The 12,488-nt window shown below is 42.6% G+C and overlaps 1 protein-coding gene across 10 annotated transcripts in view; it reads right to left on the reverse strand.

The window, feature by feature from the left end:
* GCNT2 (glucosaminyl (N-acetyl) transferase 2 (I blood group)) overlaps positions 1-12,488 on the reverse strand; it is a 111,981-nt gene that overhangs the window by 4,257 nt on the left and 95,236 nt on the right. For 7 of the 10 annotated variants that reach the window (XM_073225029.1, XM_073225028.1, XM_073225027.1 and 4 more), the window contains one exon: positions 3,210-3,302. In XM_073225029.1, the coding sequence (XP_073081130.1) occupies positions 3,210-3,302 (93 nt within the window). Of the gene's footprint in view, positions 1-1,089; positions 1,912-3,209; positions 3,303-12,488 lie in introns of those variants that run through there. The other 3 variants (XR_012126376.1, XR_012126375.1, XM_073225031.1) reach the window with 2 other exon arrangements.

A 12,488-nucleotide genomic window follows, 5' to 3' on the forward strand; every position in this document is an offset into this window, starting at 1 on the left:
GCTGTGGCAAGTTCAAGAATAACTGGGTAGTGAGAAGAGATGAGCGCATAGGCAGCACCCCATGCTGAAGAACACAGAAGTGAACAGGACAGAATAGCTCAGTCTGGGTCAAGCAGAGGGTACACAGACAACCTGGGCTTCAGGACAGAGGCAGTCAGTGCATACTTACAGAGAGAGAGAGAGCCAGCAGACCAGAACCCCAGGAATGCAGGAGAGCAAGGGGACAATTTGGGGGGGTCCACAGATAGTGACCTTGGTTGTGAGGATGGGTAACTTTTCCTCTTGAAACAGGAAGAACAATGAAAGAACGCATCGAAAATTCTTTAAGGTGGAGGAAAGGAATGACATGACAAAGGAATTGATAAAGAGATTTTGATCATATGTCTAGAAAGTTCTCCCTAAAGTTGAAATCACCAACTTTAGAAGATGGAAAGGCTAATTTAGCACTAGATTGAGAGCTAAAGGTGAGCAGGAAGGCTGAAAAGGTGTATGCTGGGAAGGGCAACAGGAAAAGAATGAGGTAAATAAAAGAATAAGCAGTCAGCCAGGAGGGTCTAGCTGAAGTTAGACAGCAGGTCCCTGTGGTGGGTGAGTTTAGGTCAGTTCTGTAACATTCCCCAGCATTGTTCTCTTTAGGAGAACACAAATGGCAAAAAGCAGATGGTGGTAATGATTAAACACAGGAGTCAGTCGGCAGTCCCAAATGGCAAGGGAACTTAACGCATTACTGAGAACCGCATGGCCCGGCAGATACCATACACAGGCTGGACAAGGAGTCCTCAGAAGCAGGAAGCTGGAAAAGTGGAACCTCTGGACATCCCAATTTTAAAAAAGCAAACACATTTAAAACAAGATATTTTAGGTATGCAGCTACAGCAATGAACAAATTGGTTAAAAATCTCAGCCCTCTTGAAACTCCTGTTCTGGGAAAAAGACAGTAAAATATATAGTATGTAAGTGGGTGAAGGAAACTAGCAGGGTGACAAAGAGGTTGTAATCGGAAATGGTAGCTCCAAGTTCAAGACCACAGAATGAGAATAGTACTCTGTGATTCTAAGTGCGAAGAGGGCTTATAAAACAGGTACACACACAGGTTTGAAGAAATCCTGTTGCAGCCAAGGGAAAAGGTCCAGATGGTATTGCAGACTTGCCGGTTTGGCGTGCAATGTTCTAGCTCCTCTGGGTTATGTCTTTTTCTTTTCCCTATGTAGTAGGTTGGGGGAAAAACAATTTTATGCTCTGAACTCTATATAAGACTTTCAGATGTTCACTGGCATAACAGGCTCTAAGAAAAGAAAAATGAGACATTTGTCTGAGGTGGGCGACGGTCACCCAACCTTTGTATCCTATGTAGGCTCCTCGCTAGGGGCTGCTCTCAGGGACCCCCATGTCATGTAATCAGTAAAGGTCCCTACTTTTGCATATACCTTTGCATGTACAAATGCAAACCTGCGTCGTCAATACCTTCCTACCAGGGTATGATCGGGATACAGGTGGTGACAAGGAGACTGAAGGTAGGTAGGTCTGTGCTTGCGCAGGATGGGGGCTGATGCACAGTGGATGGGGAGCTTCTGTGGTCGGGGAGGCCTGGGATTGCAAAGTAATGATGTCACATGGGTCCCTGTTGTGGATGCTGAAGTCCTCAGGAGTTACAGCTGGAGAGACGGTGGAGAAGCAGGTCAGAGGATGACTCTGTGGTCCTAGAGGTTGGCAATAGGGGCTGCAGAAGGATGTGGAGACAGCATATCCCAAATATTGGGACCCTGACTGATGCGGATGGTCTGTTTTTCAGAGCTCTGAGAAATCAAAGAGCAAAACGATCTCCTCTCCATCCTCCTCCTGCACCAGGAGGGCAGGCCGCGCTGAGGATGCAGGCAGGTGGCACGAGCTGTCCTCTGGGGGAAAGGTGGGCTGATGAAGGTAAAGATATGACTATGCTTAGAAACAGACCATACAGCAAAGTGAGATTCTGCCACCCTCAGTGGAAGGGGACTCCGAGGAGCAACATGAGGCGGCGGCTGAGTGTAATGGAGAGCCCTAGAGAAGCAGCAAATCGGGGGTTTTCATCTAAAACTTTAGATGTAGATTAGACAGACTGATGAGTGGAAGAGTGGGGGGGGGCACAGCTTGTTACCCTAGGGGGAAAGGTGACACCTTCACATTCACTCTCTCACCCACTCACTGAATCACCTACAGAATATGTGTTTATTGCCTGATATGATGGGCTGAATTGTGTCCCCCCAAAATCATATGTTGAAGTCCTAATCCCAGTACCTCAGACTGTGACTGTACTTGAGACAAAGCTTTCAAAGAGGTGACTAAGGTAAAATGAGGTCACACAGGTGGGTCCTGATCCAGTATGACTGGTGTCCTTATAAGAGGAGGTAAGGACAGACGCACAGAGGGACAACCCCCTCTGCCCAGTGCGGACCCAGGGAGAAGGCAGCATCTGCAAAGCCAAGGAGGGGGCCTCAGAAGAAGCCAGCCCTGCACACACCTGGTCACAGACTCCTGGTCTCCAGAACCGTGGGTATAGAAATTTCTGTTATTTTAGCCAACCAGCCTTTGTTTTGTTAGCCCTAGTAAACGAATGCACATGCCCACTATGGACCAGGCAGTAGTGTGATTGGCATGTATAACAGGACTGATTAAAAACCTTTCTTTGTCAGGTTCTATGGAAATGAAAACTACTTAATTTTTCTAGTTCTTGTCCATTTGAAGGAGAAATTTCTCGTTAGTGTCACGTGCCATCATGTCAGAGCAGAAGCAAACCGTTCCCAAGTCACCTGCGTGCCTCTCTATGGAGGGAGCAGAGGTTGGCATGAGGGATGGGGGTCCAGCTTGCTCCACGGTGAGAATGTGACATTTCTCATGCTGACCACTTTCCTTTCCTGACCACTGCACTCTCAAAAGAGCAGAAAGAGGAATAAATAAGAAAAAATCGGAAACTAGTAAAAAGAAAGTACCATTCTAATTTGGGCCCGCTTCTACATCTCCCTAGGTATTATGAGCTGGAGAACATCTGTGAGATACTTAAATTTACTTTTCAAGGACAGTGTCTTAAAGCCTCTAGCTACTCTATTTAGTAACTCTCAGACTGGTCTACACGTACCAGCAGTTCTCCTCCCAAGAGGCCCTGTATTCCATAACCACCTCCATGCCGACACCAACAAGCAGTGTGGCCCCAAAGTGTAAAACGAATGACTCACCATGGCAGCCTCCATGTTTGTCTTCCATGTCAATCCACTTGACGGCTCTGAGGTTACCCATCCATGAGGCATTTGGCATGGAGCCAGGGACACCTGCAATGTCGGTAAGAAAAGCAGAAATGAGTAGTCAGAAAGGTATCAATTTCATCAATTACGCCTCCAAGCCATGTGTATTCTCTTTCAGTGTATTACCTTTCACATCAGACTTTGCATCACCAGTGCCAGATCCCAGAGGATTGTGACGTGAATGGTTGGTGGCTATGAACGTAGCCATGTCACCAGGGAAAAGAGTCTATTGGTTTTTTTCATGAGGTGTGTCCAAGCCCGCAAGACAGAGTTTAAGAAATGCCAGTGTGAAACCACAATGCAGATGAAAATGTTGGGGATTTTTTGGTCTATTTCTCAATGGCCTTTGACTGACTATACTTTCAATGCTAATATTACAATTTTTGGGACATTCCAAATGATTTCTATCTTAAAGCGAAAGCTTAGCAAACAGGCTACGCTATGCCCTTAGTGCTAATAAATGAGAATGATTACAGGCTCACGTATATAAGGTGACAGTATAAGGCATACAGAAGGAAAATACCTTGTTTACTACATATGGAACTCAAATAAACCGTCTGGCATACTCTCCTTCTTGCTTGTTAAAGCGCTCCTTAAGCATGTGGTGTTGCCAAGCATTGCGACGGGCAGAGGAACAAGACATGATTCCCGATCACCCAGTGAAGATGATGAACTGTCCACCCCAAGCAGTAGGTTTCAAGCCTAAGTTTTTCCTAGAAATACTGGTGTGAATTCACCTACCCATCCTCTCTATTTCTTCCATTTTTTTCTTTTTGAACAAAAAAACAAAAACAGAAACAGAAACTGGTGACCGGTTATCCAATTTACCTTTGAAATGTAAAGAGCCTTAAAAAAAAGGTAGTGGGCTTTAGGTTGCCCTCTTGTTAGGCCAGGGCTTTTCCACTGGCACTATGGGCACTGGGCTGGATAATGCTTTGTCACGGGGCGTTGAGCAGCACCCCTAGGCTCTACCTACCAGATGCCAGCAGTACATAAACCCATCTGTGGCAATCAAAAATGTCTTCAGATGGTGCTAAATGTCCCCCTGTGGGAGCAAAATCGTCCTGTTTGAGAAACACTGTGCTGTCTCAAACAGCCCTCTTCATCTCAGTACATTTTGGATAGGTCACAGAGATTCAAGGTCACAAGATCCATTTAATCATATAGAGTAGTCATACCCTGATATTTCCATCATGTTAAAGTATATGGGAATCAATGTAAACTCAACTGAAGGACGAATATTTTGCTTTATAAGGACTCAAGCAATTTCCAGCAGTGAGAAATGCAATCGGAACATGATTCTGCTGCCAGGCACTACACAAATGCCATCTGTGTCCAAATTGCAATAGCCCTCCCTGTCTTAGAAGATCTGGTAGGCAGAACAATGCCCCTCCCTGCCAACATACACTCAAGGAAGTCCACATCCTAATCCTGGGAACCTGAGAACATATCATGTCACATGGCAAAGGAGAATGAAGGTTGGCAATCAGCTGACCTTAAAATAGGGCCATTACCCTCAATTATCCAGGTGGGTCCAATGTAATCGCAAGGGTCTTTAACAGTCGGACAGGGAGGCCAAGAGTTGGTGGGAGTAGTGCAGGTGAGAAGGACTCAACTCTTCTTTGCCATCTGTGGGTGGAGGAAGGGGCTAAGGAATGTGGGTGGCCTCTAGAAGCTGAAAAAGGCAAGGAAAATGGATCCTGCACAGACTCTACAGAAAGGAATGCAGCCCAGCCAACACCTTGATTTTTGACTGACATGAGTCTCACGTCAGACTTCTGACCCACAAATTTGTATGATGATCCACTATGTTGTTTAAGCAGCCAAGCCTGTGGTAAATTGTTATGATGGAAAATGAAAACGATATACATACTAATGAGAAAAAATTGCCCAAGAGGATGGATAGTTCTTAATAAGCCAAAAATTGGACAAGACCAATATTTTATAGATGTCTAATTGGATGGGGTAAATAAAACATTTTCCTCTTTAGAAAAACAATAAAAATTGTGCATTTTCAGAAGAGAAAAGGCTCTGTTCCTTTGCCCTGGTGTCACATGATAATTATATGATGATCTAAATCAAGAACTGTACCAAGGTTTCCTAACTAAAATTAAGTTTTGCATAATCTTTCCTGTGAATAGCATGAGTCTTTACCCCTAAGGGCCCTGTATAAAGCAAGATTCTTTTCTTGCTGCCAAACTTGAAAACTTACTTATAAATGTTGGGTATTCAAGGAAAGTACTATTTAATAAGCAATATTTCTTTCTATTATTTTACTCTGCATTTAATATTTTAAAATTTTCTTTAGCGCTTGCCTATGCAAAAAGCAGCTTATTTATTTGACTGTTAGCACATATTTTAAAAGAATTTAGAATAAAACTTGCCTTGGTTGATTTGGGTGGGTGAGAGGAGAGGGCAGTCTGGAAAGCAGAGAGATAATCTGGTATATTTACTCATGTCAACAAAATTAGCTGACACACATGTGATTTTTTATGAGTCTTTTTTGATTACATAACTACAGCAGAAAAGTGTGAATAAACACTGCGTGACCAAAAGTCTTTCACCCTCCTTTAAATGTTACATTTTTAAAAGGACAAGATGATTTTCTTCCTCTTTCTCTCCTATCAATATTGATCCGCACAAACTGATTCTTCCTCAAGCAACATATTCCATTATTCTAAAGATTGTGACATTTATAATTAATGACTGTTGTCTCTAAAATAAATATACAACACCTATTAACTTCCTGTTAATGCTATCACAAACCTCAACTTCTATACTTTCTGATGACAAATCTCAAACATGTCTATTTAAATATTATTCATGTTTGTACTTAAAATAATACATTTTTAAAAGAAGAAGCAGGGTGGAGACTGACGAGAATTAGGCTAGGGGTGGATTAATGATTGTGCATTGAGCATTGACTCCCCTATACAGAATTTTATTGTTGTTAACCATTTGATCAATAAATATGAGAGATGCCCTCTCAAAAAAAAAAAAAGAAAAAAAAAGAAGAAGCAGGGAAGGGGACAAAGCTGAATTCTACTCTTATCTTTTGTTGCAGAAAATCCCAAAGCACAGAAAGGTTTATGACAGGCATGGGCACAGGCCCTTGTTTTTCAAGTGTGGTTCTTGGACTGGGGCTTCGGCATCACCTAGGAGCCTGCCAGACAAGCAGAATCTTGGGCCCCACCCAAACCAGAAGATTCCTGCGCACAGCAGTTCTGAAGCTCTGGGCTGTATAACCAGCACTGGGATAGGACTGGCTTCACCTGCTGCTCACTGACGCCCTTCCCTTGGCCTCCATCAGCTGTGCGGGTTAGCTTCTTACTCTCCTGTTCTCACCCACATTCTACTCCTTGAAAGAATCCAGTACAAATACCTCACATCCTTTGGTTTATTTAATGAACTTGTCCCCACCGCTAAGAATACAGTTGACCCTTGAACACAATGGGGTTTCAGCCCCCTTTGCAGTACAGAACCGACGTATTAACTTGTGGCCCCCCTAAAATGGAACTAATAATAGCTTACTATGGATGGAAAGCCTTACCGAGAACATAAACAGTTGATTAACACCTATTTTTGTATGTCATGTGTATTACACACTGTATTAACCCAATACACAATATTAACCCAATAAAGTATGCTAGAGAAAAGAAAACATTTTTTCAAATCATCACAAATCTCCAAACATTTTCCAATGTATTATCCATGTGTAACTAAATGGATCTGGGCAGTCCAAACCTGTGTGGTTCAAGGGTCACTGTATATGCATTTTACCTCTCAAATCTTCTCCTTGAAGACAGTCAGCCATCTGTTGTGGGGACAAGCGACATTGAGCAGAGGGCCAGTCCTCACATGTGCCTTTGATGTCATGGCATTTGGCACACAGGAGATAACGTGACCAGCCTTAAAGGAATGAATGAATGTGGCCTGCACAGGCTGCCCCATCAACTTAAGTCTAGTGGTGAACACGGCCTCGCTTGTTTGTGGATCAGGTAGACCTGGTCGCAGCCTTGTTTTCCCAAGAGGCCACGGTACTCTAAGGTGTAATAACATTCTGCCTTTCACTATTGCAGAATATTCCTCCTCTTGGCAAGGCCAACCCATTTCTGCCTGCCTTATAGCAACTGCCCAGGTGCCCATCAATCATCTATTCTCCACATCTGTCCGCCTGGTAGACCATCTTAGGGAGGAGACAAAACACGCAACAAGACTCTTGTGACAACTTGATTCAAATATGTTGTAGACATCACTTGGTTATTATTTTGAGGAGATAATGGCAAGCAAAGGATTGAAAAGCCTAATACAGAGTGTGTCCACTATTCAGTAAGTGGCTTAATTGGCTTGGGGTAAAACACACACGGAGACCCCAAAGCTCCTGATCCCATCACTTGTGCCAATGTGCAGGAGGCTCCTTCTACCCCCTGAAGCATTTACAAAGCCTATCTGTTCCCTGTTTTTCTCCCCTGAGACCGACCTCAGGCCAAAACCCCTGATGGAACAGACACTGACTGGCCTGGGGGTCAGGGAACGTAGTTCTCATCCCAGCCTGCTCTTTAGCCAGCTCTGTATCCTTGAGTATCACTTAACACCTCCCAGATTCACCTTTCAAATGAAGTGGGTAGATTACATCAGTGGTTTGTCAGCCTTTTAGACTATAGCCCACAGAAAAACAATTTTGCACAACCTCACACACACGTATATGAAGTTTCACAAAATACTTAGGCTTATTCCATTCAATACACTTGTTTGTTTTATGCTATTTTCTGGTCTAGTTTCATCTTAAAAATTCTAGTCAAACATATAAAGTGATTTCTGGATCCATTAATGGGATGTAATACTATTTAAAAAATACTGCACCGAGGACACAAATAAATGGAAATTCATTCCATGCTTTTGGGCAGGAAGAATGAATATTGTCAAAATGGCCATCCTGCCTAAAGCAATATACAAATTCAATGCATTCCCTATCAAAATACTCACAGCATTCTTCAATGAACTGAAACAAATATTTCTAAAATTCATATGGAACCACAAAAGACCCCAAATAGCCAAAGCAACCCTGAGAAGAAGAATAAAGCAGGGGGATCCTACTTCCCAACTTCAAGCTCTACTACAAAGCCACAGTAATCAAGACAATTTGATACTGACACAAGAACAGACCCATAGACCAGTGGAACAGATTAGAAAGTTCAGATAATCCAAGCATATATGGTCAATTAAGATATGATAAAGGAGCCATGGATATACAATGGGGAAATGACAGCCTCTTCAACAGCTGGTGTTGGCAAAACTGGACAGCCACATGTAAGAGAATGAAACTGGATTACTGTCTGACTCCATACACAAAAGTAAATTCGAAATGGATCAAAGACCTGAATCTAAGTCATGAAACCATAAAACTCTTAGAAGAAAACATAGGCAAAACTCTCTTGAATATAAACATGAGCAACTTCTTCATGAACATATCTCCCCAGGCAAGGGAAACAAAGGCAAAAATGAACAAGTGGGATTATATCAAACTAAAAAGCTTCTGTACAGCCAAGGACAACATCAGTAAAACAAAAAGACATTCTACAGTATGGGAAAATATTCATAAATGACATATCTGATAAGGGGTTGACATCCAAAATATATAAAGAGCTGATGCACCTCAACAAATAAAGAGCAAATAATTCAATTAAAAAATGGGCAGAGGATCTGAAGACACTTCTCAAAAGAAGAAATTCAGATGGCCAACAAGCACATGAAAAGATGCTCCACATCACTAATCATCAGAGATTGCACAAATCATGCAAATTAAAATCAAAATGAGATATCACCTCACACCAGTTGGGATGGCCACCATCCAAAAGCCAAATGACAACAAACATTGGCGAGGATGTGGAGAAAAGGAAACCCTCTTACACTGCTTGTGGGAATGTAAAGTTCAACCATTGTGACAAGCAGTATGGAAGTTCCTTGAAAAAATAAAAATAGAAATACCACTTGACCCAGGAATTCCACTCCTGGGAATTTACTTTAAGAATGCAGGAGCCCAGAGGTGGAGCCAAGATGGCGGCGTGAATAGGACAGTGGGACTCTCCTCCCAAAAACATATATATCTTTGAAAATACAACAAATACAACTAATCTTAAAAGAGAGACCAGAAGACACAGGACAACAGCCAGACTACATCCACACCTGCGAGAACCCAGCGCCTGGTGAAAGGGATAAGATACAAGTCGTGGCCCGGCGGGATCCGAGCACCCCTCACCCCAGCTCCCGGCGGGAGGAGAGGAGTCGGAGCGGGGAGGGAGAGGGAGCCCAGGACTGCTAAACACTCAGCCCCAGCCATCCGCACCAGAGCGCAGACACAGTGCATGCATGGGGTCCTGGATACTAGGGAAACAGGGCAGCAGGACCAGTGAGCTGGTCCCGAAGTTGATGCCCCTGTGACAAAGAATAGTGAGTGCTTTTTGAAAGTCTTAAAGGGACAGGGACCCCACAGCTGGACAGAAGCATCCCAGGTCACTGTCCAGCAGTTGGAAATTCCAGGGAACTCCGGGAGCACAAACCCCCTGGGCAACAGCTCTGAGATCCCTCACGGAGGTAAAAAGCCAAACAGCACCCCCATCTATTAACCCTCCGGGGCCCTGCCATAGCAGAGCAGAAGCCTGAGGCTGGCCACGCCCACAGCAAGGGAGCTACCCCCATACCAGCCCCGCAAGATACAAAGACCCAGTCTACACGCAATTGCCCAACACAAGCCACTAGGGGTCGCAGTTGTCCCATAAAGAAAGGCCAGGAGCCAAGTGGAAAGTCTTGACTCTCCCAGCTGATAGATGCGTCAATACCACTTCACTGCACCTATCAACATGAAAAAGCAAAAAAATTTGATCCAGACAAGACTAACCCAGACAGCTTCAACATCTTCTACATCTTTCCCTGAGAAGGAACCTGGGGAGATAGATTTAACCAGTCTTCCTGAAAAAGAATTCAAAACAAAAGTCATAACCATGCTGATGGACTTGCAGAGAAATATGCAAGAACTAAGGAGGGAGAATACAGAAATAAAACAAGCTCTGGAAGGAGTTCAAAACAGAATGGAAGAGATGCAAGAGACGATTAATGGACTAGAAAACAGAACAGAAATGCAGAGAAACTGATGCAGAGAGAGATAAAAGGATCTCCAGGAATGAAAGAATTTTCCAGGAATGAAAGAATTTTAAGAGAACTGTGTGACCAATCGAAACGGAACAATATCTGCATTATAGGGGTACCAGAAGAAGAAGAGAGAGAAAAAGGGATAGAAAGTGTCTTTGAAGAAATAATTGCTGAAAACTTCCCCAAAATAGGGGAAGAAATGTCCTCCCAGACCACGGAGGTACACAGAACTCCCATGACAAGGGCTCCAAGGAGGGCAACACCAAGACACATAATAATTAAAATAGCAAAGATTAAAGACAAGGACAAAGTATTAAAGGCAGCCAGAGAGAAAAAAAAGGTCACCTACAAAGGAAAACCCATCAGGCTATTATTAGACTTCTCCACAGAGACCTTACAGGCCAGAAGAGAATGGCATGATATACTTAATGCAATGAAACAGAAGGGCCTCGAACCAAGAATACTGTATCCAGCACAATTATCATTTAAATATGAAGGAGGGATTAAACAATTACCAGACAAGCAAAAGTTGAGGGAATTTGCCTCCCACAAACCACCTCTAAGGGCATCTTACAGGGACTGCTCTAGATGGGAGCACTCCTAAAGAGAGCACAGAACAAAACACCCAACATATGAAGAAGGGAGGAGGAGGAATAAGAAGGGAGAGAAGTAAAGAATCATCAGACCGTGTTTATAATAGATCAATAAGCGAGTTAAGTTAGACAGTAAGATAGTAAAGAAGCTAACCTTGAACCTTTGGTAACCACAAACTTAAAGCCTGCAATGGCAATAAGTACATACCTTTCAATAATCACCCTAAATGTAAATGGACTGAATGCACCAATCAAAACACACAGAGTAATAGAATGGATAAAAATGGATAAAAAAGCAAGACCCATCCATATGCTGCTTACAAGAGACTCACCTCAAACCCAAAGACATGCACAGACTGAAAGTCAAGGGATGGAAAAAGATATTTCATGCAAACAGCAGAGAGAAAAAGGCAGGTGTTGCCATACTAGTATCAGACAAAATAGACTTCAAAATAAAGAAAGTAACAAGAGATAAAGAAGGACACTACATAATGATAAAGGGCTCAGTCCAACAAGAGGATATAACCATTCTAAATATATATGCACCCAATACAGGAGCACCAGCATATGTGAAACAAATACTAACAGAATTAAAGGAGGAAATAGAATGCAATGCATTCATTCTGGGAGACTTCAACACACCACTCACTCCAAAGGACAGATCCACCAGACAGAAAATAAGTAAGGACACAGAGGCACTGAACAACACACTAGAACAAATAGACATCTATAGAACTCTACATCCAAAAGCAACAGGATATCCATTCTTCTCAAGTGCACATGGAACATTCTCCAGAATAGACCACATACTGGGCCACAAAAAGAGCCTCAGTAAATTCCAGAAGATTGAAATCCTACCAACCAACTTTTCAGACCACAAAGGCATAAAACTAGATATAAATTGTACAAAGAAAGCAAAAAGGCTCACAAACACATGGTGGCTTAACAACACGCTCCTAAATAATCAATGGAACAATGACCAAATCAAAATGGAGATCCAGCAATATGTGGAAACAAATGACAACAACAACACAAAGCCCCAACTACTGTGGGATACAGCAAAAGCAGTCTTAAGAGGAAAGTATATAGCAATCCAGGAATATTTAGAGAAGGAAGAACAATCCCAAATGAATGGTGTAATGTCACAATTACCGAAATTGGAAAAAGAAGAACAAAAGAGGCCTAAGGTCAGCAGAAGAAGGGACATAATAAAGATCAGAGAAGAAGAAATATAATGGAGAAGAATAAAACAATAGCAAAAATCAATGAAACCAAGAGCTGGTTCTTTGAGAAAATAAACAAAATAGATAAGCCTCTAGCCAGACTTACTAAGAGAAAAAGAGAATCAACAGACATCAACAGAATCAGAAACAAGAAAGGAAAAATCACGACGGACCCCACAGAAATACAAAGAATTATTAGAGAGTACTATGGAAACCTATATGCTAACAAGCTGGGAAACCTAGGAGAA

This window comes from Manis javanica, chromosome 16, assembly GCF_040802235.1.
Source record: "Manis javanica isolate MJ-LG chromosome 16, MJ_LKY, whole genome shotgun sequence".
Classification (NCBI taxonomy): domain Eukaryota; kingdom Metazoa; phylum Chordata; class Mammalia; order Pholidota; family Manidae; genus Manis; species Manis javanica.